This window comes from Acipenser ruthenus, chromosome 8 (genome assembly GCF_902713425.1).
Source record: "Acipenser ruthenus chromosome 8, fAciRut3.2 maternal haplotype, whole genome shotgun sequence".
Taxonomy (NCBI): Eukaryota; Metazoa; Chordata; class Actinopteri; order Acipenseriformes; family Acipenseridae; genus Acipenser; species Acipenser ruthenus.
The window spans coordinates 39,767,103-39,794,424 of NC_081196.1; the positions used below are offsets into that span (position 1 = coordinate 39,767,103).

At 38.7% G+C, this 27,322-nt stretch overlaps 1 protein-coding gene across 1 annotated transcript; it reads right to left on the minus strand.

Annotated features, from left to right (window-relative positions):
• Positions 1 to 503: 503 nt before the first annotated feature.
• Positions 504 to 27,322, minus strand: LOC117407024 (retinoic acid-induced protein 2-like). The gene is made up of 2 exons (XM_034011557.3): positions 27,051 to 27,322; positions 504 to 5,771 (listed from the first exon to the last, which is right to left on the minus strand). The coding sequence occupies exon 2, from the start codon at positions 5,671 to 5,673 to the stop codon at positions 4,009 to 4,011; it is 1,665 nt and encodes a 554-aa protein (XP_033867448.3). The 5' UTR covers positions 5,674 to 5,771; positions 27,051 to 27,322; the 3' UTR covers positions 504 to 4,008.

Consider the following 27,322-nt stretch of genomic DNA (forward strand, 5'->3'; position numbering starts at 1 on the left):
AACCATCCCCGGTCCTTGTATAAAATGTCATTACTCGGATATCACTGCATACAAAATCTTTGCTTCTGACAGTACATAAAACAGCAACAGTTGACCTAGTCATCTAAACAATAACGGTACCTTTTTAAAAATAGCAATCTATCACTCTTTGACGTACTGTACTCTTCATCCCGTGTGCGTCCTTAAATACAAAGCAAGATGTAGGTATACATATATGTATGCACAGTTTTGCAAACATTTAAAGTCATTTACACATAAAAGTAATTTTCACAATTATAAGATAGTGCCACCCTTGGTTGAAATCAAAAGTAGAAAGTGCAAAAATAAAACAATGTAATGGTGAAAAACTTGAGCGAAACCACGTGCCCATGAGGCAATTTTAATTATAGTGCTGCTATCCTTGAGAGGCTTTTAAAAAAACTAACAGATAACAATCATACATTTTATGCACAATTGCACAGGTGCTATATGGATAGAAACACCATAAATATAATATCATCCTGGGGTTAGATTCAGGAAGGAGCAGTATTTTTTTTTTTTTTTCTAGCTTTATGCTGTTAAATTATCACATAAAATGTTCACTTGATGTAAAGTATTGGCACAGGTGTTTTATACAAAAAATGAACTGCAAAGAAAAGCAGATGTGGATCATAGGTGTCTTTGCAGTTGTGGCACTACCTTTCACAGCACAGGCTACAATACGGGGTACTCACAGGAATAATCCACTGAAAAATAATGATCAGGGCTCAGTGGATTGCAAAGCAAGAGGGACGGGGAACCTCTGGACAATATCCACTGCAGTCTTTGAGATAAGGAAGAGTAGATTCAATACTTCACGTCTGCTAAATAAATACATGTCTCGACTAAATGTAATACTTCGATTTCCATTTTAGTGAGACCATTTTTACTATGTGTGCTTCAATCACAAGTATAATAAATATTACAGCTGGCAAACTATATTATAGATCTAGATATTCTATCCGTCCTGGGTGTGTCTCGTTTATTACTGTAGGCCCCATGGCAAATACAGACACACTGATTGGTATTGAAGTCAAGAGTTCCTCTCCATACCATGGTAAATGACAATTTATTATTTAAGTAACTGCAATTAAATAATTAAATTGGAAGCATCATGCATCTGCTCTGTACGTGAAATCCTTCAGCATTGTTTTAAATGTTATCGAATGTATTTTATACCAAAAAGTTTTATAAAATAAACATTTGGCTTGCTAACCTCATTGTGCCATTAACCAGTTAAAAGCGCTTGAATTTTATGAACATTAAGCATTTATGGCACATGTTTTCTTATACTATTTGTACCCACCCTTGTATATGCCTTGTTAAAAGCCCACTGCCTTACAGAGTCACCTGCTGGTAAGATTTTTCAAGTAGCAGTTGAGACAAGGTCCCTTATCACATAGATATTCAAATAACTTTAATAATATTGAGAGAACCTAACCTTTACCAGCTTAAACCAATAGCAGAGTAACATCCATACACACACACACAGAGACACTAACACACTCCCACAGACAAGACAATGTAATTTGCATAACAACCTATAAATAGAGCTTGTGAAACAAAATACACTTGGGTCATCTCATAAACTGAAAAAAAAAACATACCCAAATTGTATCAAAAGCCTAAAGCAAAAATGTCCTTAATTTTAACCACTTATGGGATATTTTCTGAGTAATTGCCTTTAAGAAGAATTTGTCTGCAGGTATTAAATAAATCCATTTATTAATGTGTTGATTTCAAAACAAAAAAAGCTGACTTTTCATCACCTCTACAATTTACTATTAATCGATGGCAATTAACTTAAACATTGATGGCTGGTTTCACAGACCCTGATCACTAATCTTGCACTAACTAATGTTATTTTAAGTAAAGTAGTCCAAGACTACCCATAAGTGTTTTAAAAGCCGGGTGTAAGATAATTTCGTCTTGGGTGCTGACATTTTTACTGCTGAACTGAGGCTGCAAACTGACAGTGAAAATATGTTGCAAATTTAGCAAAAGCAACTGATTCGTCACATAAATGTGACCGCTTCTTAACCCAAACTCGAGCTACTGCTGTGGAAACTGGGATATGTATTTCAGAGATTACATCTTGCCTAGGACTACAATCCCACAATTCACTGCAGAGATGATGCATTTCTAAGGAAAGTGAAATAAAAATGATTTCATTCAAAAGTATAAAACAAAGGTAAGGGGCTCCCGAGTGGCGCATCCAGTAAAGGCGCTCCGCGTGGAATGCAGGATGTGCCCTATAGCCTGGAGGTCTCGGGTTCGAATCCAGGCGAATCCGACCGTGACCGGGGATTCCTAGGGGGCGGCGCACAATTGGCCGAGCGCCGCCCAGAGGGATTAGGTCGGCAGGGCACCAGCGAGCCCTGTGGCTGATTGGCTCCACTGCAGGCCCACAGGCGCCCTTTCAGATCTGTGTTGTCCTCCGGCACTATAGGTCTGGTGGCTTCGCTGTGGATCCGCAGTGCGAAAAATGACGGATTGGCAGGAACACGTTTCGGAGGATTCGTGTTTCAAACTCCGTTTCCTGAGTCACTGGGGGGTTGCAGCGGTGAACCGGGATAAAAATACTAATTGGGCATTCCAAATTGGGGAGAAAACTGGGGTAAATAAATAAATAAATAAAAGAAAGGTAAGAAAAATAATCACTTAAAAATATAAATGAGTTTAGGTTCATCACAACATCTATATTAACCCTTTGCGGTCCTATGTCAGACCTGGTCCGACATTGCAATTTTCCCTTTCTGGTCCAATGTCGGACCTTGTCCGACATCATCAAAAAGACGTAAAAAACAGGTCTCTAGTCGTTTTTTCTCCGGAAAAAGCAGAGAAAACCATTCAATGGCCGAGTGAGACCGATAGGAGCTGAGAAGCCGAAAAAAAAGGGGCGTATCTCATGAATACAGATAGCCCCGACACCACATAGATAACATGGACATAAACAAACAAGATAGCTGCTTCTGCATCCAGCGCTCAAAGAATATCACAGACATTTGCGGAGCTTTTTTTTAGATGTTATAGTAATAAAATAATGACTTGGATCGCATTATTGAGGAGTTTGGTGATAAAACAAGTGATCAGGAGATGATTTATCGGTATGCAGTACTATGTAGAGGTATGTGAAAAATACAGCGAACGAGGGGTGGGGCGGGGCTGGAGATGCAGTACTGAGTGTCCTGTTGATATGCAGTGCCTTTTAAACCTGTTTTACTGTGAAAAAAAATAATTTTAAACAGCGCGTCTAAAATAAACTGCACGTGTGAAAATAAATTGGACGTGACGCGCCTGATACGCGCTGACTAAATCGACCGCTAAGGGTTAAATAACACTGCCAGATTGTTATTGATTGATATTCAATAATTATGGAAACCAAGAGATAAAATTGTTTTGTGTTGAGTAATTAACACGTTTTATTCCATTGAATCAGTACCTAACAACTTTAATTTCTCAAAGGTAATTACTCAGAAAATACGAATATCGGCACACCCCTACTCGTTCGAAATGCTTTTGTCATTTATCGTAGAAACAGGATACGTCACTCTTACAACTGATCTTCCACCTTCATGAATATTAAAAGACTAGGAACTAGAGAATAAATGTGTGTGTGGAGCGGATATTAATAGGTTAAATCGTGGCAATACATATTCATGATGTATTTGTGAAACACAGAATATTCATGATACATCAATATTTATGCTCCTACAGTTTTAGTGTTTAGGATACAGTGGTTTAGGTACACTCAAGGCCACAGTTTGTGAACACACATCTTTGATTATGAGTTGTTCTTTGAATCTAATAGCTTAGCAACCACAGGTGCAAGTTTCTCCTTGGATATCTTAATAACAATTACGGGACTGTGTCCTGACTCAGGGATCTTTCTTTTTTACATATTGTTTTGTTTACTAATATTCATGAACAGGATATAACCTGTTGTCAAAGCAACACCAACTAAATTTACCCAAGCCTACACTGGGTACCTCATTTCCTTGGGAAAAATGCAGCCAAGCGCTGCTTTTTAATAGGAAGGATATGTATCTCCTGTGTGTTTATTTTCTTTAATTTGATGCCCCTGTTTTTCAGAGGTTTCTTCAGAGGGTCGTTGCCGTCTCGCTGCTCGGCTTGGGTCTTGGCGTCGTAACACTGCTGCAGCATGGCCTCCTGAGCACTGTCTCGTTTGAAAGAAAAGTTCTTGGTGGACACCCCAGATAGGCCCTTGATCTTCCCACAGAATATAGCAGGAACAGCATCTTTGACCGCTACAATGACCTTGGCTGTCTGGGACGTGCTGACAATTTCTATGTTGCTTCCACCACACTTGGGGTCGCAGCCAGGTCTGTTACTGTTGGGGTCCACCAGCCACTTGTGCTGTTTGCTAAACTCAAATGAAGTCACTTTCTGAAAACCCTCGTTTAGCCGTGGGACATCTAAAGTTAATGCAGCACTGGATGATTCATCCCCAGAGCGGGTTGGGCGCTCTGCCAAAGATCTGAGAGGGTCTTTGCTGGTGTCCGAATGATACATGGGTACACCCTGTTTCCTGACATGACTCATCGAGAGATCCAGGACACTGTCTTGCTGGTAAGGAATTTCCTGTTTTGTTGGCAAAGGCAGGGCTTTGATGGAGAGATCGAGTGCTTCCCCGTCATTAGGTGGTAACGTTGTAGAGACTGCTAGCTGACTTATGTGGGTAACAACACTGGTTTGCAGGTGTTGGGGGCTCAAAGCTTCTTTAGCAGGAGTTTGGGTGCTTTTGGTCAAAGTGCAGACCGATTTAAGTGAGTTTGTGAATCCCTTCGATTCTGTGCTCTGTGGGACGGGAATGGGGATGGGAATAGGAATGGGAACTGGAAGGGGAACGATGACGGGATAGGGGACGAGGAGAGTGGGAGGGGGCACCAGCGGGGACAGGGGTGAACTATACACCTGGCTAGGCGGTGGTGGGAAAAAGTTTGAAGAGAAATTGTCTGTGGGAGCCGAGCTGGCTGAATGGCAAACTGATGGACCCAAGTTGCTCTGAGAGGGGAACAGATCCTGGAGAATGGTGGCAAAGCCTGGATTCTGGAATAAAGGCAGGATCCCGGGCTCTTGTGCTTGGGTAGAAGATTTCTGGTCTAGTGGGGGTGCATGGCTGAAAGAGAGGGAAGAGTTCTGACACAAGACATTGTTTTGTAAGGATATTGTGGGACAAGAAGGGCCCTGAGACAACATGGGAGAGTTTAAGTGCTGAAACACATGCTGCTCCAGAACAAGTGGCAGTGGAACGGGCCCTTGGCTAGTCATGACGTAAGGAGTGTTGCCAGTAGGGTTCATTTGAGGAGTGGCGCTTCCTGCTACTTGCAGGTGAATGGGCAGCATCACTGGACTTTCTCCAAGGCAGATGGGTTGGAGGACAGTAGCAGCCACTTTCAGAGCCACCCCACTGGGAGATTCAACTGAAGGGGTCACCATGGGAGGAGCTGGCACCGTCACAAGCGGGGACAGGGGCTTCTTCATCATGCCTGTGGGGTTAATGTTCCAGGCCTCGGCTGTGATGAGCTGGGTCATTCCATTTTCAAGCTTGCCGCTGGCGGTGCTAACTACAGTTGGGGAGCTGGCCATGTCCAGGGGCAGGCTGGCCTGAGCATCCTTGTAGAGATCCTCCATTTGACGGGATGTTCCTTCCTTTCCGACACTGAGCTTTCACCAATCCGCTTCAGTTTGCGATCATTTAGCTCTCATGGTCTCCAGTCTGGCTTTAGAGGCTGGAAAAAAGAGAAGATTGAATCCATCAGCAATTAACCCACTGTCCTCTGATATACTGTAGTCTCTAGTGTGTCATTCAAGACTAGTTACTGTGGCATTAAATGTTTGATGGTAAATGGTTAAGGCTTCTGGCGATTGTGTATCTCCCATAAAATTTATAAGCAATAAATATATGTGCAGTTCTGCAAGACAGTTGCTGCACAAATGACAGAGGGGGGGGGAAATAGACACATAATGAAATGCCCAACACATGCATCCTAGTTGTATCCTACAATCATGTAAGCTTTTTTATATTAATATTACATAGCTGATATACCCATCCTCTCAATGGATGAAATTATAGGAACAGCAAACATGTCATCCATGATTATTAGAGGTCTACTTAAATCGCAGAGAATTTACATATTTTTCCAGGACAGGTTATGGAATAAAATTAGGATTTCGCGAACCTGTTTAAACATTAAATAAACAGAAGTAGATAATATTTCAGAGCACTATAAAAGCCTAAAAATAGTGCTTCCTTACTAAAGTGGAATGCTGTCATTTGTTAAAGGCAATCACGCAACATGCCCCAGCAGTTGCTGCCAACATTCTCTGTCTGTGTTGTGAAGACTTGCCCATACATTGAGACTGCACGTTCTGCATCCACTGAATTAGTTGTAAGTGTAAGATAACGCTTTGCCAAGTTATACAGATGCGGAAATCGATTAGAAACAGTCCCAAAACTCAGTTACACTCAAGGGCATCTGGCATTCTTTAATAAATGCTATATATATATATATATATATATATATATATATATATATATACACACACACACACACACATACATACAGCATGTGCGTTGTCATGTTTCATGTTTGTCCAATCTAGGAATTAATTTTATAAATGCCGAGTCAAAAGGGTCTAAAATTCTAACTACGTTCAAAAAGTAAGCAGCGGGTTGTTTGAAGCGAGGTGGCTGTGCTAGATCGTACCTGTAGTATTGATTTAACTTGGATACAAGTAACAGGAATACTTTTTGTCTGCGCTGACTTGCAAGTTTGTTTTCTGAAAGCTGTAGGAGCCTTTTGTTTAATGTGTGATTCTCAATCTAAATAGCGATCGATCGTATTTTCTCCAAAGTCACATTCAAAACAATTCACCTCCATCTGCATGTAAAGTTGCTTTGGGAAATTTCTTGACACGATCCTCAACCAAAATATACTTTGCTGTTTTTGTTTTGTCATCCATTTTTGGTATTTTACCTCCAATGCTGAAAACTAGATTTTAGCAACCTAAATCAAATCAATGCAGCACTGACTTTGTCCCACCTCCGACTGTACAGTACAGGTCACAGAAAAGCCAGTACAGACGCACTGATAGGCTGATTAAAACATCGTTGTCATGTGAACAGTAAACAAGAAAGTTAACCGCTTTGGAGTATTTTTTTTTAAATGGTATTTGTCTAAGAAGGGTTTTTTTTTTTTTTTTTTTTTACTTTCTTTGATTTCCTCTTTCTGTGTCAATCTAAACGCACACAGTTGCTACTTAGGACAACTTTGCTTTTTGTAGTGCGTTCAATTGTTAAAGTTTCTGATTGCGCCACTAAATAAACCTGGTTTCAGCTGGTCTTAATGCAGTGCTCAGTTGTCTATTTGGGACCCGATTGCGCTGTCATCAGAATCGCTTCGGCGAATGTGTTAATAATACCACGCCCCGAAATTATGCCGACCTGAGCATCAGCCATTCTTTATACAGCAACTCTAAAACGTGCTTTGTGTACTGTATACTGATTTTATTAAGGGATTCATATAGAGTTAAAAGTCAGCAGCATTTGTATCGATAGATACAAATGCTGCCGTTTATTGTGAAGCTGAATATTAACTGGTGCAGTCTGTGAATATCGAACAAATTCGAAATAAAATAAAAATGTGTGCAACTTCTCCTGTAGTGTTCTTCTATGCAGAAGGATGACATCTGTACAAAGAAGTAATGTCTGCAGCCTTGCAGTAGCTCCTCTCAAGTCTTGGGGCTAGGTGATATATACTGCACTATATTTGACAATTCCAGACACAAAGCTTGTCACTTTGAGATATACACTGTAGCATGTTGCTATGGTGACTGTTTTAGGAAACTGGACAAGCAGTAGAATGTAGTGCCATGTTTTTTATTTTCTTTCCCCTCATCTGAACTAGGAGCATGAGAACTGGAGCCAGGTTTGAGGACAGCCAGCCAGATGTCTTTGGGTGTGCACACTAGAAAAGGTTTTCACTGACATGAATCAGTTCTGTTTACATGCCAGAGATTAAAGTAGTATTCTTTTCCCCAAAGCTGCTATTTTAACCCTAATTTGCAGTGGAAGGATGCTGTTCTGATGCTTCCAGTAGGTTTCCAACTGCACTGGAAGTATCCAACGGTATTTCTTTCTATGCTACACAAAATGGCAGTATTTGGAGCCGACTATGATAAGGATGGATGGGGCTCAACCAGCAGGGGTGGAGGCTTGGAGTTAGGCCTCCGTCTCGCTGGCTGAGCTTTTAGAGTCAAATTGGGTTTGACACACTGAGACTTGCTTACTTGAAAATATTTATGTATTTATTTGTTAACTATTTTATCTCCTTATGTTATAATAGTATGAGCTCTGATATGTATATCGTAATTGTTTTGTAATTGCTTTTTAACGAGAAAATGTAAATTGTTTATAAAAAAAAAAAGATATGCCAGCATGACTTTATTGTGAGCCACCATTTACAAGCACCCTAATCTTTCCTGGTATTCATCAGTGAGAAGAAGTCATTTTGATTGTGTAAACACCAGAACGATCATAGCCAACTCGCCTCCTTAGAATACTGTAATATTCATAGCTCCCACAGCTCCCTTTAACTAGGAATGACTCCGCAGATACAGAATTGATAACACTGCAGCAGGGTGTGGAAAAACTACCTCACTGACATGGGGTAATGGATTATGGTCCGATCAGGGTCGTGGCACAGAAGTGTACCGCTATCGCAGTCCTTGGATATGCCTTACCAAGCGCACTAAAAACCAAGGCTGAACTGAAGAACACAAAAAAGGAAATGGAAAAAAAAACATTGAGCAAACACCATTGCCGTGTGAACAATCCCCATGGAAACACTTACATATTTAGGCCCCCGCTGCCATGGAGTTGACGAAAATGTATCAAAATTAAAGGACGCAACGGCCTGGTTTCTTTTAATTACTGGAATTAGAATTCAGGGCTAGAAGTCTTCAGTTCTAATTTACATCAGGGTTTTTTTTTTTTTTTTCCCAGCTCTGCCTGCATTCATTCCGAAGGTTAAAGTGATGCTAATAAGCCATACCTGTATGTAGTCACTTAAATGTTTAATTGGAGAATAAAATGCTGTGTTGGACAGTAATAGCTCCAACATTGGAGGCTGACCTATTTACCTCTGGCTTCTAACCTAAACAAATGGTTTATAAAATCTGTCTGAGGAAGCTGGAGATAAACATTAAATTAAATAATCATTCACAAAACAAATGCAGCGGGGACTCGCAAGCAGTGAAAATATTGCATACAAACGGATTACTACACAACTGACCATTTCTATGACCAGACCAAAAATACTTGCATTGGCAAACACACATTGAGATGTGACGTGGCAGGGTACTGATTATTTATTGAGAAACCTTGGGTCTTGGTCCAAGAAAAAAAATAAACTAATTAGATTAACGCAGTACAGGGCTGACCATTTCTCACTCTTTTTGAGGATGGACTTTGCAGGCTTTTACACATAATAGGAACTTAGACCAATGCTCAACACTGCAGTGTGCATAACAGAAAGAACAAAAGGACATTATGCCATGATTGGGCATTTTTTCCCCCAATTACACTGTACATGAATACAAATTCAGAGAGACAAAAAAGAAGTAAGAACCTGTAAACATTTTAAGGACTTGCTAAGGTAGCTGAGAACAGGAAGAGCATTAAGCCTGTGTATGATAATGGACCTATAATTATACAGCCTAGTTCACAAGACAACTGCACTCAAGTAATTTTAGGTCCATTATAACCTCAAGTCAGCCATTTAATCAATGGACAGGGGTCAAATTAAGATAATTGGGCATTACATTGTGCTGCCAAAAGGTAGAACCAATAACACCAGTGAATTTATTTAGCTGTAAACTCTCTGCAAGTACAAGAGAGAGCTGGGCAGCGGTTGCTAGGAGATCATGGAATGTAAACATATTGTCCTGGGCTGTCATGCCTTCATATTTTGTGAGCATTGCAAGGTCTATTTTTTATAGAACAAATTCCCATTTAAATATTATTCTCTGTTGTGCCTTGTGATTATTTTTTTCAACAATTTGTGGTTCACGTTTGAACTCTATGTTATTAAGTCTACGTTTCACAATTTTTTTTACCTCAGACCATTTACTTGAATGCCTGTCTGGAAAATTTAAATTAAATTCAAAATTGTAACTGAAAGTACACAGAAACATAATTCACAAAGTGTATTAAAAATAATTAGCTCTTGATCCTACAACAGTTGAAGCCTAAGCAAAAGCACCTGACTGTCCCTCTTTTTTGTGTTTGTGACCAAGAAAAAAGTTCCTGACGCATTGCAGTTTTATTAATGCTTAGATCACCTCAAGCTTAGTTTACCAGACCAAATTGGATTGTTGATGTTTACGTGCTCTCAGGTAAAACACCCGAGCCACAACTGTAAATAAAAAAACTAATATCATGAAAAATTAGACCACAATAAAAATGTCACTACAGGTTTTCCCATATATGTCCAAATTCTGATAGTCTTCACCCCAATAATTGTGCTCGGTTAGTAAAATACATACTGAATTATCCATTTTCTTTGTGTTCCTGATTAACCACATTAAAATTCGACAAATAATAGAAAAGCATAGTATTTTTTTCTGCAATGCCTGGGTAAAAACATAGCAAACATGGCACAGTTGATGCAGCTGGCTTTGCAGATTGGCAGATTGGTTAGATGGGTCTGGAAAATCAATTATGTTAAAGATGATTGGAGAACAGGGTAAATGCATGTTCTTTAATACATTAAACTTCCACCTGTAAAGGTAGCACAGTGCCATGGTGTTCTCCCTGAGTTGGAATGAGGGCAGAGCTAGAAGCCATTTTGAACCTGAGATTGTACCTCTCGCTGCTACCAGGAGCTGCTGTCAGCTTGCATTATAAAAGAGCCTTCCATTTTAACTGCAATGTTACTCTGAACTACTGTACAAAAACTTAGTATTAAAATAAAATCAGAGACAACAGCTATTCTTATTCACTTTATTGACCACAGCCAATATGACTTCGATATGAAGATAAGCACATAAACAGAACTTATATTTAAACATTAAATTCTTGAACTCAGTGAACATGTTAAAACTTCAATACAAAGCCATACAGATAATAAAATAATGAAATGCATTACTAAGTTATAATACAGTTTGTTTAATATTATAGGCACCTTTTTTAACGGTTGCTTTTGACGATGGTTCCAGTTGGATTTGTAGCTGCACTGGGGTGTTTACGCTTCAACCTGTGTAGCTTCAAATTGTTCTTATTCTTACTGTGATTGGCTGCAAAGACAACAGGGCTAGCCAGAGATTGGATAATGTTTGTTGGGTTGGTTTTTCTTGTGTTCAGTTTCCTAGTAACTGAAGACATTGTATTCTGGGAGATGTAGTTGTTAGTAGACGTTTTAAGGGAGGCAGACAAGCTGTGCAGCAAAATTGCAATGCGTATTTTTACACATTACATGTAATGCGTATTTCGAATTTTTTAATGTGTAAAAACGGCAGGTATGCAGCTTATCTTGACTACTGGTAGCAGCACAGAACTGCCAAATGTATCTGGGCTATGGCATATTATTTGATCTGTGAAGGCCTAGCACTTTTTTGTAATGCAGGCACCATAATAATGAAGTATTTTTGTACATTTGACCCATTTAGGCTTGCTGTCCAATTCAACACATCAATAACTATGAGGATGAAAGTCCAAACAGACATAGGCCATTGACTCATAGCACTAGTCATGTCGTGCATTTTGAGTAGCAATCTGAAAAACACAATTAAAAAATGACAAAGAAATAGACATATCCTGCATAACTGTGTAGTCGTGAACATCCATGTGAGCGACATCCCATTTACACAAAAGTGGTGTCTATGTTTCTCTTTTTCACCTCAGTAGTGTCTAAGCATGTTGTTGGTTGCAAAGCATCTCAGCCATTGGGGGAAGCAGTTGGTTTTTTACAGCATTTAGGGACTGGAGAGAATTTCAAATAGCTCACAGCACATTTGCTATTACAATGTGATTATTTAAAAATATTGTATTAGTTGTAAATCCATTGCAATAACTCATCTGCAACATCACTGCACTCATATCCTTCTCCTTGGTATCTGTATTTTACACCATGCTTTTCTAGGCCAACATCAATAAATAACATCCATCTGGTTTTGTTTTGACCCTCTTTGCTTAATGTTTTAGGTAGTCATTTGTATCGGCCTCTTCTACCACACTTCTGCCAGTAAGTCAGGGCTGTAATTGATTATATTCATATTGGTTTCCAGATCAATGGCAAGCTTTCCTGGTTGGACCCGACTGATGGGAAAGCTTCCAAAAGCTGATATATATTATAGGCAAACCCAATAAAGAGGTGTATTTACAGCACAAATACTTTGGATTTTTTTTTCTGGCTGCATCCCATTAATTCGGCCGATTGTATTTTTAGAGGCTGCTAGTAGGGGGTGTCTGCTTGCAGGGAATTAATGCAGGATGAGATCAGGATTCCAGATGCATGCTGTGATGTCACCACACACACACTTCCATCTTTCCAGAGGACTGAATTCACTCCATTACTGAACTGACAGCTATATATTTGGCAGAACCTTTTTACAAAAATAGTTATTTTTACAGGACTACCATTCGAGGAAATCCTGGCCTAGCTGTCTGTGCCTGCTGTTATTCAACTAACCTAGATAGCGAGACAGATATTTGCCTATTGTCGTACATGGTGATAAACTACTGTGAATCAAACTTTGTTCAAAGCTTTTTTGAGATTTGCATAATTTGTTTTTTATTTGTATCATGCAATACACGCTGATAGTTTAGTAAGGCTACGGAGGTTATAACTAGGGCTTCTGATTTCAGTTTTAATCGATAAAAACCATTAAAACCCTCCAATACAAAAAAATAAATAAAATCGGTGTATATTCAATAAACACAGAAAAAACACCGGAAATGGTTACTCAATTCACGTTGACTTCACCGCTTTCCATTAAAAAAAAAAAAAAAGAAACTACCTTTCCCAGTGCAGTTGGGCAATGTCCCTCCTTCCTGACTTGTATCTATCATTGAGTAGTTCTGAATACTTTAAACCCGCCCCAACTACTGAGTGGCAGCACATTCCTACATTTCTATTGGATATTTAAAACAAGATTACAATTAGAAGGCTTGTTCACAGGATTTAAATCTGTATTACAGTTAGATAAGGAGATTTTAAAAAAGAATTGCAAACTGTGGCGAAATGTAATTAAATTCCTGGACACACTAAAACCCCAGAATATGCCCATGACCATAAGGATTTTGTCGTGGAAGACAGCAAAGGAAAGAAGGTACAATTGAGGTGTGCATATACTGTCGAGTTATTAAACATATTGTGACAGAAAACGGCCAAGCACCGAAAAATGAAATTAATAAAAACTGAAAAGTAAAGTACAAAAAAAAATAAAAAATACTGTCAATGCCCATTGCATGTTCTGGATTGAATTATCATTCTTTGTCACAGATTGATAATCAAGAGTCTTGACAAAAATAACAAAATATCATCTCGGTAACCAGCTGATACCATCTTCCAATCCCAGCTCCCATGTAGCCTGTTCCTATAGCAACAATGTTAAAGTGTTACAGAACACCCTGCATAGTTTATAAGAAACGCATTAGGTTACCTTTGCTGTGTTCCGCGTTGTCTGTATTACAGACTTACATTTTTAATCATATTGTAGACATATGGTACTCAGGAGTTTTTGCAGGAGAAAAAAAAGCCTTCTAAGGATTGCAGTGCATCCAGATCACTGTCCCTCCTGTTACAAAGCTGGTTTTCTGTTCCCACAATATGCTACTCGTTTCAATCTGATCACCAGCATTGTTGCAGGAGGGAGCAAGAACTGAACACACTGCAATGTTTAGAAGACAAATATTTTCTCCTTCCCATTGTAAAGTAATTGTAGCAAAGAAAAGAAATAAATGTTAGCCATTTTTCACTTCCACTAGATACATGTCAAATGTGCTGTTTTAAAAGAAAGTCCTGTTATAGCACACATGTATTTTAATTTGAAAACATGACATCTGGTGCTACTTTAGATAACAGCAAACTCTCCATTTCTATGCCTTTTCCTTGGGTTATCTGTTTGCACTTGTACTCCCTGGGTCATTTCACCTCAGCAGTTTCTTCTAGGCAAAAGCATGTCACTGGCTGAAAGCATGTCAGTCATTAGGGAAAGCAGCTGATTGGTTATTGACAGAAAAGAAGCCAGTGAAGGGGTGGGGACAATTTCATTCTCCATAAAGTACAAGACAGTCAAAAAACATAGCTTCCAAACAGAATTTTCTTTACCAGAGATCATGTTCTGAAATTAAAATAAATGTTTGCCATAACATGTGTTTCTTTCACAACTGCACATTTGAGAACTATAAAATGAATAGATTTGCATACAGGAGAAATCTTAACAAACTCTTTTTGTTACAGTAGCTACAATTACTTTAAACACCTTGCGTGCTCCCCATGCTGAGTCACTTATACCCTAGCTCTCCACGGCAGCCCTGCACCCTATTGACAGTGTTATCTATAACACTTGTAAATACCTTATTACAGCAACTAATGGCCCAAGCTAAACAGCTTTACCATCAGTCACAAAAAGGGCTGAATTAAAAACCTCTTACAAAAACTTAAACCTGTTAGGATAATTTAAGACAACCTCTTTTTCATGCTCAGTGCCCTCACATTCATGCATAAACTCAACCCTTCCACTAAGCAGACTTAATCGTCACAGGTTTACATTTTAGTTCTGTGTTGTGACTTGGCATTCGGTTTCATGCTCAAGTGATTTTCTTTCAAAAGCTGACAAAACTGTAATACGGTAAGATCAGCCTTGGGTTGGCAGATCAACAGGGAGCTGCCATTCGTATCATACCTCACCTCTACATTCAATCCCTGCCTCTGCCGGTACAGTACAGTGCTTACAGAATTCCTCTTAACAGTGTGGTGTGTACTGTACCTGTTAAAAGGAGTCTAGGTTGGACCTAAAACATCAGAACATGAGGATGATGTCACAGATGATCAATTTGATTCTGGATCATGAAATCACTGGTGGACTTCAAATTGATTTAATTCAATAACTTTATTGCTGGTACTCTAATTGGATCATGGCCACAGCTACAACCTTTCCTTGTTTAATCATGTCTTACAGCACGGATTTCTGCAACACATTCAGTCTATGTAGGTAGAGGTGTTTGGAAGAGGCTTACATTTATGTCCTACTGGTTGAACTTGTTTGGAAAAGCAACTGGCTATCTTACCACAGGTCAAGGCTGCTGCCATTGGAAGGAATCAGGTGCTTACCTCCTCCCCAGCCTCCTAAAGGGGAGGGCAGCTATCCTGTCCCCGTTGCTATGGCTTCCCTACAGTCAGCCTCTGCACTATCAGCAAACAAAATTATGGGCAGGGGTACCTCGAAGGACGAGGCCAAATGTCGCAGATGTAATGGACATATGTATAATGTAGTATTGTCTTGTCTAAGCTTTAATAAATATTGTCCTTTCTATCGCATGAGTTTTCCAGACTGAAATTACATTAATCCCAACATCATAAAAACCAATGGCATGTCATAATCACAGGCCCATTTCTCTTATGCCATGCAACTGTGAAATTAGACAAAATCTTTACAAACTATAACAATACATACTGACCAAACAGACAATCTCAAGTAGGAAAATATTTATTTCAATACACAGCCTTGCATATTGAAACGGATTCATATTGTAAAATGGTGTCTCTTATATTTAAAAAGGCTGTCAGTACAATAACACAAAATATTTTTGTACAGCACCTGTCAATGATCCAAAGGCGCTGTGCATTCAGTAGCATTAACATATAACACAACAGAGGTAAATTGCTTTACAATACTTCATCTTTACAATGGCCAAACTAATATTGTAGAATACCGTGGAAAATGAAGGAAGGAGACAAACAATTTGCAGGTACTCGAATCCACAGTTTATTGGGACGATTATTACCCTGGGCCTGTCACCCTGCGCCACACCGAAAACAACAAACAGTCTTGCACATTCACACAGCAGCTTGTCTGACTGAGCTGTCAGCTCTGTCAGCATTGATGTGGGCTTTCATGTCCCCGCCTACCCGGACGTCAATCAATCCCGGCTGAGGCACGCTTACCACCTCCCTCTCCCTCTCCCTCTCCCTCTCCCTCTCCCTCTCCCTCTCCCTCTCCCTCTCCCTCTCCCTCTCCCTCTCCCTCTCCCTCTCCCTCTCCCTCTCCCTCTCCCTCTCCCTCTCCCTCTCCCTCTCCCTCTCCCTCTCCCTCTCCCTCTCCCTCTCCCTCTCCCTCTCCCACACACACACACACACACACACGGTCCGTAGACCAGTTGTGTAAATAAATCCCAGGTCATTTCTACACACTTGTATTGTTTCGTACTTGTTTTGTAACATTAACGAACAGTTTGTTAGTTTTTACTTTTAGAAAAAAAAAATACACTACAAGCACGGGAGCTTTATAAGTACTATGTGCCTCAGTTTCAACTTAAATGGGATTAAATAAAACAACAATAAAAACCAACGTTTGCGAGTCAGATTGCATTTTGGGGGAAATGGGAGACGAGACCTTACCGTGTTATAACGGGGTAGCACTGTATCTTGTTATGAAGATTCATTAAAACCATAATTCAATTCTTTAAATCTAATGAACCCAAACATTCAATTCTTTAATAAAGCAAGGACTAATTAGCTCATTGAACCGGCGTTGGCATGTCAACATGGCTGCTATTCCAGTAATGGTCAGCCAAGCCACTGTTTAAAACATCATTTTCAGATTCAATATAGTGATTTACATGGAGTGACAAGAATCCAGGACGTTAAAAGACTACTTGCTAACCTTATTGGTACTTAAGCCTATTAATGAAGATACAATTGAGAGTGACTGCTCTAATTCTATTAGCCCATTGCCCCCAATGGAACGTTCATGAAGAAACTGTTACCAAAGAATCTGTTTCTAACCCTTCAAGGAACAGCTACGCTTACAGTAGTAAAATTTACCACCAGCCTCTACAAACTGTACATGCTAAAATGACCACAACAGAAATCTCACACAAGTTTGATTCTATGTGGAGAAGCAGTTCCCTGGATACAGCTCTGCAGTGTGACACACATAAGAATACACCTCCAGTGGGTGGTGATAGATAAGATACTGTGGCAGGCTGACACAGCAAGAAGCTGGGGCTTCGCTGCCAGGGAGCTGAATAGGTGTTCTGCATCACTGCTCCTTATACAAACCCTACTTGACCCTTAGACACCTTCCATACCATCCTCCCAGCTCTGACTGCCTGGAAGTTCATAACTGCCTTGCATTTGCATCACAGGCACTTTTTTTTTAACATTCTTCTTCTTCAACCATTTTTTGTCCATTACTAAAGAGATGACTACAGCACAGATGTACTGCAGTCATCAGATCTAATGTAAAGGTGCAGTTTTCATTAACCTAATGCACTGCCTGTGGATGCATGGGATGTGTATTATCAGCTTGTACAACAAATTGATTTTAATGTTTCAACAATGCAATATGTCAGCGCTGCTCTGTTTTAGTTCCTTGCTTTCAGCTTGTCTTTTTTTTACATTCTGTATACAAGGCGAGTTCTATTACAAGTAGCCGTCTGAGACACAAATGCTCCGCAACCACTTCTGTGCCCCTTTAAGCAATACAAGCAAAAAGCCAAAAGATCTGCAACAGAAGATTAAATCAACAGTGTTAATAAGAAGAAATCTCATTTAAAACCTTAGGTAGTACTCCTTTAAACCTTCCCTTATAATGTTATAGCAATCTATAGCAATGTACTGTATATGCATATGGCAGGGGTGCCCAATCCTGGTCCTGGAGGGCCGGTGTTCTCCTGGCTTTTGTTCCAACTGCCCTCTAAATTACTTAATTGGAGCAATCAAGCACTTATTAGAAGCTTAATTGGTCCAATTAAGCAATTTAGTGTACAGTTGGAACAAAAACCAGGAGGGACACCGGCCCTCCAGGACCAGGATTGGGCACCCCTGGCATATGGCATAGAAAACTAAAGAACTGTTTAGCAACTAATAGAAATCAGACAGTATTCAACATAGAATAGGGAGACGCCTATGTTTCTATAGAACTTTTCATATGGTACGGAAGTCTGTTGAGTATAGAAATCTATTGATGACAGAAATTATATATATCCTATGGTCAAAAGATTTCTGTAGTTCTGCAGTTTTTAGGTTTTGCCTAAATCAGACGATTGAAAGTACTGTGTATTCTGATCCCATTTTAAAATAGATTCCCTGCAGCCGCAGGAGAGCGGTCAGTTCAGTGCCTGGTGCACTGTATTGGCTGTCAAGATTGTTTTTCAGTAAATCACAGCAGCTGATAAAGAAGAGTACGAAGCATGCACAGCATTCTTCCTTTCTACACCCAATCCAAATCAAACAATCCAATTCCCACTCTAATCTACAAAATAATTTAGACTTGCAGTACACTCGGCCAGACTGAGGCCAAGAAAACATAAACAAATCCGGAGGAAGCTTTTATTTCATGGTGCAAACTGTGTAGCTGCAGCACAGTGACCACAGGCAGAAATAAAATACACAGTTTTTTATGTCTTATACTGTTCCTGTGTTTATTTTAAAAAAATAAAAAATAAAAATACATAAATTCAGTTTAAAATAGCAAAACAAATGCCCATGCATACAGTAGTGTAATCATTATTGGACATAATCCCTATCATATAGCCTTCAATAACTGCATGTACCGTTACTGTGATCAACATGTACTTTATGTGGTGCAACGATTCATTTAATTTCAAATGGTTGTAAAACGTTAGGCTTTATTAGCCCAACCAGTCCAGATCTTATTCAAATGTGCTTCATTATAACCTAGAAAACTAATGCTCATATCAAGTTTCTTCACAACTGTGAGTTATTCCCAAGGTACATCTAAAACCCCCATTGCCAGAGGTATACAGTATTAATTATTATTCTTATTATTTATTTCTTAGCAGACGCCCTTATCCAGGGCGACTTACAATTGTTACAAGATAACACATTATTTTTACATACAATTACCCATTTATACAGTTGGGTTTTTTACTGGAGCAATCTAGGTAAAGTACCTTGCTCAAGGGTACAACAGCAGTGTCCCCGACCGGGGATTGAACCCATGACCCTCCGGTCAAGAGTCCAGAGCCCTAACCACTACTCCACACTGCTGCCCTAATCCCCCAAGCAGGATAATTCTACAAGCATCTAATGGATAAAACTGGTCTAAATACCTTATAAAACACAATAATCTGTGACAGGGTGGATAACCCTGTCCCCCTGACCCACTGGTATAACCACTCCACTTATCTGTAGATGCTGAGAGCTGCTGTTCCTGCAGATTATCTCTTTTTTTTCTGAAAGCTTTAGTGGGTTTAATTGGGCAAACAAGCCCAATTCTACATGTGCACGAGGCAGGTAAGAGTCCTACGCTGTTCTATGGTGCAGACACTCCTTCCACATAATCCTTCTGATATTTATCTTTGGGTCTCTCTCCCACTTAAAACAATTGCAGCTACACCACTAGAGTGAAACACAAGGTCCATGATAGTAGAGTGTGGCATTACACAGTATGCGGCTGCTATTAAGCACACTGCAAGATGTTTAGACAGCTAGCCAGGGATTTTTCCTGGGTCAATGTGACTGTAGAGCTACAGGAGCAATCCCAAAGTTCATTAAAGACATGTGGATAAATATACCAAAACAATGTTTAACAAATACCTAATACACAGCTGAAGACAGCAGCAGTACGTAGTTTGAATATTATACGTCGCAAGGTGTGATGTGCTGTCATAAACACTGCATGTCTATTTACAATCTTTATTTAAAACTGTTTTAGTGAAATGCAGGGACAGTTTCTGTGAGTATTATCGTTACATCATACCCATGCAAAATAGCTACATAAAGGTCAGCGCATAAGCAGGACTTCATTGCAATCATGTACTGTAGATCATCAGTGAAATCATATTAACTAGAGTATGGCACTTTATCGCTCATTCTGAAAGGGATAAATCAATGGGTTCGCTGCAAAAGCATGACCTGTGCAAATAGGGCTAATCTTTTAAACTAATGTGCCTTGATTTCGGCATCTGGTCACGTCGTTCCATGATCCACCATTTTACAACAAGCCTCAGAAATTGTATACGGTACAGCAGTTTTGATAGTCGTTCTCAACTCCTTCAGATGCGTGTTCTGAGGTGTGTATATGTAATGTCCATGCGCCAAAAACATATCATAAAGCATTTTGAGATATTGGAGGATTTACAAGCGTCCAAACATATTACAGCGTCCACACATTTGACAAACCGCACTACCTGATGTGATCTCATTAAGAACAGGTCTCGAGACTAACCCGAGCCCCGTTCTCTAGTACGGTATTAAACGCTGCGTAGTGTAGACACTAACATTATTTAGCACTTTTAAAGGCAGTTAATATGGTTTAAAGGCATAGTGTGGACAGGGCCTTAGTGTGGCATCTTCATCAGTTTTCAGAGTTAACACATAGATCTTTATCATCCTTTATTTAATGTCAAAGGTCTATTTTAATTATTGAAACCGAGGTGTATCTAAGTACTACTGCCCTATTATTAATATATTATTTCCCTTCAGTTTCCTTCACAGCGGCATGTGAAATGTGACTGGAGGTCTTCACTTTCAGTCGACGTGCTTTCAAAATTCATATTCATGAATGGACCAAGCCAGAATAAATATGACGCTGCAGGTGCAGTTAACAGATGGTGGAGAGCAGGGGAAAGGGCTCGTCGGCCAGACTATACGAAAGTCTGAACTGATGCAACGTATATCTGTGACTGAAAGTGATGCTGTATATCACAATGAAATGTTCAATGTTTGTTGGCCTGGATAAGGGTGTCTTCTTGGTAAATAAATAATACATTTTAAGAAAATAGCAATGTTTATTTATTTTTTTCGGGCAACCTAAATTTCACTCCGGGCAACCTGGATTTGTTTCTGGTTGCCCTGCAGGGCAACTGGAAAAAAAGTTAGTGTAGAGCCCTGACTATACTATACTATACTCTGTTTTTAAATGTTTAGTCCGTGGTTAAGGTGACTTGACAGTAGTTCAGCAGCTGCTCTTCAATTCTTATTGCCAGCCATAGATATATTGTGACACAGATTAGATCAACCAAATTGTCCTAATGTTAGTAAGCACTAGTGCCTTCTAGTGAACACCTTTTCTGGGTTAGCAATGCAAAAACAATACAAAAACCTGATCTGCAGTTGGTGCTCACTACATGGTGCTGGTGTAATTAAATAAAGACAGTGATCTAGCCTAAATCTTCTACGTCTATGGCAACTAGAACTAAAAAACATATTTTAAACTCAGGCCAAAGCATCTTACACAGACTTATCAAAACAAGTAAAAGCATAAGAACCACTCCAAATATTTTTTTTTATTTGAATGCTACTTTGGAATATATTAAAATGATTATGCTTTTTAACTAGATTTGAATAGAAGAAATATTAGTTATTTATTGGATATGCACAACCAATCGATTGTGAAACTATTAAAATGTGAAGATTGGCAAATATGTTTAAATGATAGAAACTTATTTAAATTACATATAAGATTAGGCTATCTGTACAATATTGTATTGTTATTATATTTCACAGCTGTAAATCTCATGACATGTGTTTATTTATTTGTTTATTTTCAGTTAAGGCTACTGAAGGTAAAGAATGTACTTTTTGGTAGAAAACAGGAATAGACATCAATGAAAATCAGAATTCCACAAAGCAGCAGTAATATTTGGCAAGGATTTCGTATCTGTGATGCAACAAACTAAAACACCTGTAGAACAGCAGTTGAATTCAGACTAGAGAAAAAGTGGAAAAAAAACAGGCAGAAGCTTTTAACATGTTCATATTTTAATAACTCCAAGTATTGCTTGTTATAGTTTTACTCTTACTAATAGAGAAAAGTGTAAAGTATTGCACGCAGGCAATAAAAATGTGCATTATAAATATCATATGGGAGATACTGAACTTGAAGAAGGAATCTATGAAAAAGACCTAGGATTTTATGTTTACTCAAAAATGTCTTCATCTAGACAATGTGGGGAAGCTATAAAAAAAGGCCAATAAGATGCTCGGATATATTGTGAGAAGTGTTGAATTTAAATCAAGGGAAGTATTGTTAAAACTTTACAATGCATTAGTAAGACCTCACCTAGAATATTGTGTTCAGTTCTGGTCACCTCGTTACAAAAAGGATATTGCTGCTCTAGAAACAGTGAAAAGAAGAGCAACCAGAATTATCCTGGGTTTAAAAGGCATGTCGTATGCAGACAGGCTAAAAGAATTGAATCTATTCAGTCTTGAAAAAAGAAGACTACGTGGTGATCTGATTCAATCATTCAAAATCCTAAAAGGTATAGACAATGTTGACCCAGGGGACTTTTTTTACCTGAAAAAAGAAACAAGGACCAGGGGTCACAAATGGAGATTACATAAAGGGGCATTCAGAACAGAAAATAGGAGGCACTTTTTTACACAGAGAATTGTGAGGGTCTGGAACCAACTCCCCAGTAATGTTGTTGAAGCTGACACCCTGGGATCATTCAAGAAGCTGCTTGATGAGATTCTGAGATTAATAAGCTACTAACAACGAAACGAGCAAGATGGGCTGAATGGCCTTCTCTCGTTTGTAAACTTTCTTATATTCTTATGTTCTTATGTTACTTAAATTTACTTGCAAATGTGTTCCAAACTGCACTGAAAAAAATATTTCCGTTTGTTGAGGTGGGAAGGGATCACAGAGATTTGGCGTACCTCGAAGAATGTAGTAAACCAGTCAAGCTACAAGCCTAGCTCCGTCCCTGTATATATATATATATAGGATATATATGATAATTAATACTCACATCTGTTTATCCATTTCACACTGTAATAATAACGCATTTACCATAGACATTATGATAAACATTATAGATTTAAATGTATAGAAATTATGCAAACAATTGTGTCGTCATCTTGCAAGATTTGATGCTTCTGAAGTTTGAGGGGTCTGAATTTGAGAAGCACGACCCCAGCACAGCTGTTGAATATTGAGACTCTGAATTTGAGGAGCACGACCCCAGCACAGCTACTGAATATTGAGGGGTCTGAATTTGAGGAGCATGAGCACAGCTACTGAATATTGAGGGGTCTGAATATGAGGAGCACGACCCCAGCACAGCTACTGAATATTGAGGCTCTGAATTTGAGGAGCACGACCCCAGTACAGCTATCGAATATTGGGGCTTTGAATTTGAGGAGCACCAGGAGTCCAGGTTTATATTCCAGCCAGGCACAGAGGTTAGTTGAAATAGGAAACACCTGCAATATGTAACTCACACTTTTAAGTAAATGGCTGTCATCCACAACTTCACAGACTCAATCATAAACTGGTCGGTAAAACTATGAGAAACTCAGACAAATATTTTGACTAAATGGCCTCATTATACTGATGAAGGCATCAGAAGAAACATTCTTCTCCTTGATTGTTTTACCCTGTAATGGGCTCTCCCTCAGATGACAGACAATTAATTGACTATGCAAATGGAATGGAATCCCTGACATGTATTCTGTAATATATTAAGCCTGCATCTCCCTGTTGCAAAATGGGCAAAAACAGATCTAATAGAAGACAATTAGTTTGATAGACGCTATATCCAAGAGACATGACTATGGGTTTCTGAAGACGGAAAATATTCAGGAATGGTCATGTATCCATCCAGGACAATTTAAACACTTTGCAGACTCACACACCTCCATGTGAAATCAGTGCTACACTGGCTGTCCATGGTGGCCCTACAGTACATCCTATTGATGAAATAAATAGCACATTTCCTTTTGTTTCTGTTTTTTTTTACTGTCCATGTACCTTTTTATTATGTTGTGATCTGCCAGTTTGGATCAAGCTTCCTTTTATATTGCTGTCAATACACTGTATGGACCAGATGGGGCTGGCTGGCGCTTCCTAATGTAAGGACACTTTTATATAAAAAATGCCAGGAAACCAGAACTGATGAGCAGCTTCTGAACTCATATAGCAGTTAAAGCAAGTTATAGAACACCCTGCAACGTTTACAAGAAACACACTACATTACCTTTGCTGTGTCCTGTGTTGCCCATATCACAGCGTTATATTTTTAAACATATTTCCAACACTTGATATTTTGAAACACACATCATGGATCATAAATCAACTGGGCAATACATTTCTCACCAGAAAAGTCTTGTAAGGATCGCAGTGTAACCAGATCACGCTCCCTCCTGCCACAATACTGTTTTTCTGTTTCCATAATATGCCACTCATTTTAACCAGAGAACCTCTCTTTGTATTAGTGCTTGCACTACTGAGATGTACACTAAACTAAACTAAAAGTTGAAAAAAAAGGAATTTCCTAGTTTATTTACCTACGATGTAGGAGTAAAATATAAAAACTATCAGCAATGTTAAGAAAATAATTGCGATATGGAGAGCATCAAGTAACACTTTAAAGTAATTTTGCACCATCATGAGGCATACCTAATAATGTTAATCTACATTCAGGTGCTGTATGCTATAAACACACCCCACACTTTTATATAAATGGATTATCCATAATCAGTTTGTTGGGCAAGCAGCATCTCTCATGTATTTTCTGTAAATTATATACTGTAAAAGCGGCATCTCCCTGTTGAAAATAATCTTCAGTCATTTAGTCAGGATTAAAACGATCAGGAATATGTAAATAAAAAATAGCTGTGATATGGACAACACGAAATGCAGCAGACAGTGTAATGTGTTTCACGTAAACACTGAAGGAGGCTCTTTAACACTTTATCACAGACTAAAATATGAAAAAAACAACAATCTACTGAGTTATTACAATATGAACCATTGATTGTGAATATCATATGTGGTAAAGGGACAGTAAATGAAATAAATGAAAATGTAATTTGAAGCTGCATTTTGCTTGCAAACCAGCACTGCTGCCAAAAGCTCAGAACCTATTAGCTGTGGTAAATGTCTTTGTTTTTCTCTTCTGTGCAGTAATGTCCTGAAAAGCTGAATAGGTTTGATTTATTTCTATGACCAAATAAAAACATGAATATTCTATTCAGAGACATAGCCAGGAGTGGATGCAGATGTTTTGAAGACTATACCTTATACTGTACCATTTAACTACCGGGGTCATTTAAAAAGAGAATTAAGTCTTGGGTGTTTTATAAATTGTTAACATTTGCTTCTGTGCCACGAATGTTTTATTTATGACCATGTGGTAAATAACATGCCATGGACGCTTGTTTGCTTTAAAAATAGAATCCCCAGAGGTATTGATCTAAACTGTGCACTTATTGGATACTGTTGTCTTTAAACGACAGAAATTAAAACGTAACAGTACTTGCATTGACTCATAATCATAAATCATTTTTGGTTACTGTCTGATTTTTTGATTGCAGCCAAGTAGAGAATATATACAGTAGTGTGGCTCAGTAGCTGTTTCACCCATATGTAAAAAAAAATATATATAGACTATGTAGAAGGTTATAGCAATTATATATCAAATTACCAGTATATCTCTGAAATATAGCTCAATATGTATATATTATTGTAGTATTGTCCATTTTACTCCTCACAGACCCTTTTGTCACTAAATATCTTGGTATCCCTAATAAATGAATGATCCAATGATGATGCAAGTTCATTATCAATTTACAACGAATGCAAAACCAATAAATGGGGCATTCATTCGCTAATTTATCCCATACCCGACCCAAAAAACGGGATTCTGCAATTTGTGAATGGGTGCCAACACTGCTGCTACTTCTGTTTTGCATTTATTCATCAGCCCCATGCTATTCTGAGATTAGTATCCTGTATTTCATATAATCAAAAAGACATTAACGTATCTATAACTTACTGAAAATATAATCAGGCACATTTCTGGTTTCTTTCATTATACAGTATATATTTGGAGTCATCCAACTACAGTGTCCTTTATAAAAGGGGAGTTGTATGAAGATGGTATCAATGTAGCTCACCTATCGTGCACCAAGAGGATATTAGCCCCAAAAACACACATCAATTATAAAAATGTCTTAAGAAAGAAAAAAAAAAAAAAACTCTATCTACCCACGCGACCGCTGAGTTTCTATAGCACGCTCCGGATGTTGCTGCTGCTCCTATCGTGGCACTATCGTGGTCTTTTCACGGAACATCCATCTAATTGTGGCCAAGACCTGCTCTGGGGACCTCTAATTACACCACAATACAGCAGCTGTTTGGCATTTTTCCTACCCTAAACAGCAACTGTGGGGATATTTAATTTCTCCCAAAACACGGGTGTTTTTTTAATACTGTACTACCAAGAAATTGTGTTTTTAATAGCCTGCACTGTCTGTACCAGTAGAGTCTGAGTAAGTGCTTCTCTATAATTTAGCACTGATTACACATCTTCCATCATGACGATTTGATTTCCTTTTTTGGCCATCATTTGTTGTTGCAGGCACAAAGTAACAGCTTAGAGGGGGTTGTATTTAAAATAAAGATTATGATTTACAAAGAACTCGGGTCTTTTCAGAGTTACTGTTTTTTTTTTTATTAGTTAAAAAACACATCAGTTATGTCGACGCACCTGGGCCACCATCTATATTTTAAATACACGACGTTTCATCATCATAAACGCCGAACGGAAAAGCACCACATTCAACGAACAGTTTCTGCGAAAGAAATATCCACTACCCCCGTTTTAGGCGTTGACATTCAAATCTGTTATTGTCCATTTTGGGTTGGACATTCTTTTTACGCAATGGTTCGGTGGGTTTTAAAATGACCCGACACGTTTGTTTAGGAAGCGTTCTAATTCTAACTAGAATTAGAATGACAGGACGTTCCACATTTTATAAAAATTGAGACAAAATGTAAAAAAAAAAATAGTCAATATTGTTCCTTACCTTTGCGATATTCTCTATTGAAGCCTGGACAATGAAAATATTAAAATAGAATGCCAGTGGTGCACCTAAACTAGCTAGTCATCACTTAATTTTGCTGCTGTCGTGATCAAGCGGTTCGTCCAGCACTAATTTCTTATTTATTCAAATGCTTGCGGATTTTTGCATCTTGGTGATTTGGATTTTCAAATAATAATTACAAGTCCGATAATAGCTGTCGCTGGATGCACACCTCTATTCAAACCATGACAAGGGTCTCAGCTGCAGCTCGCTCT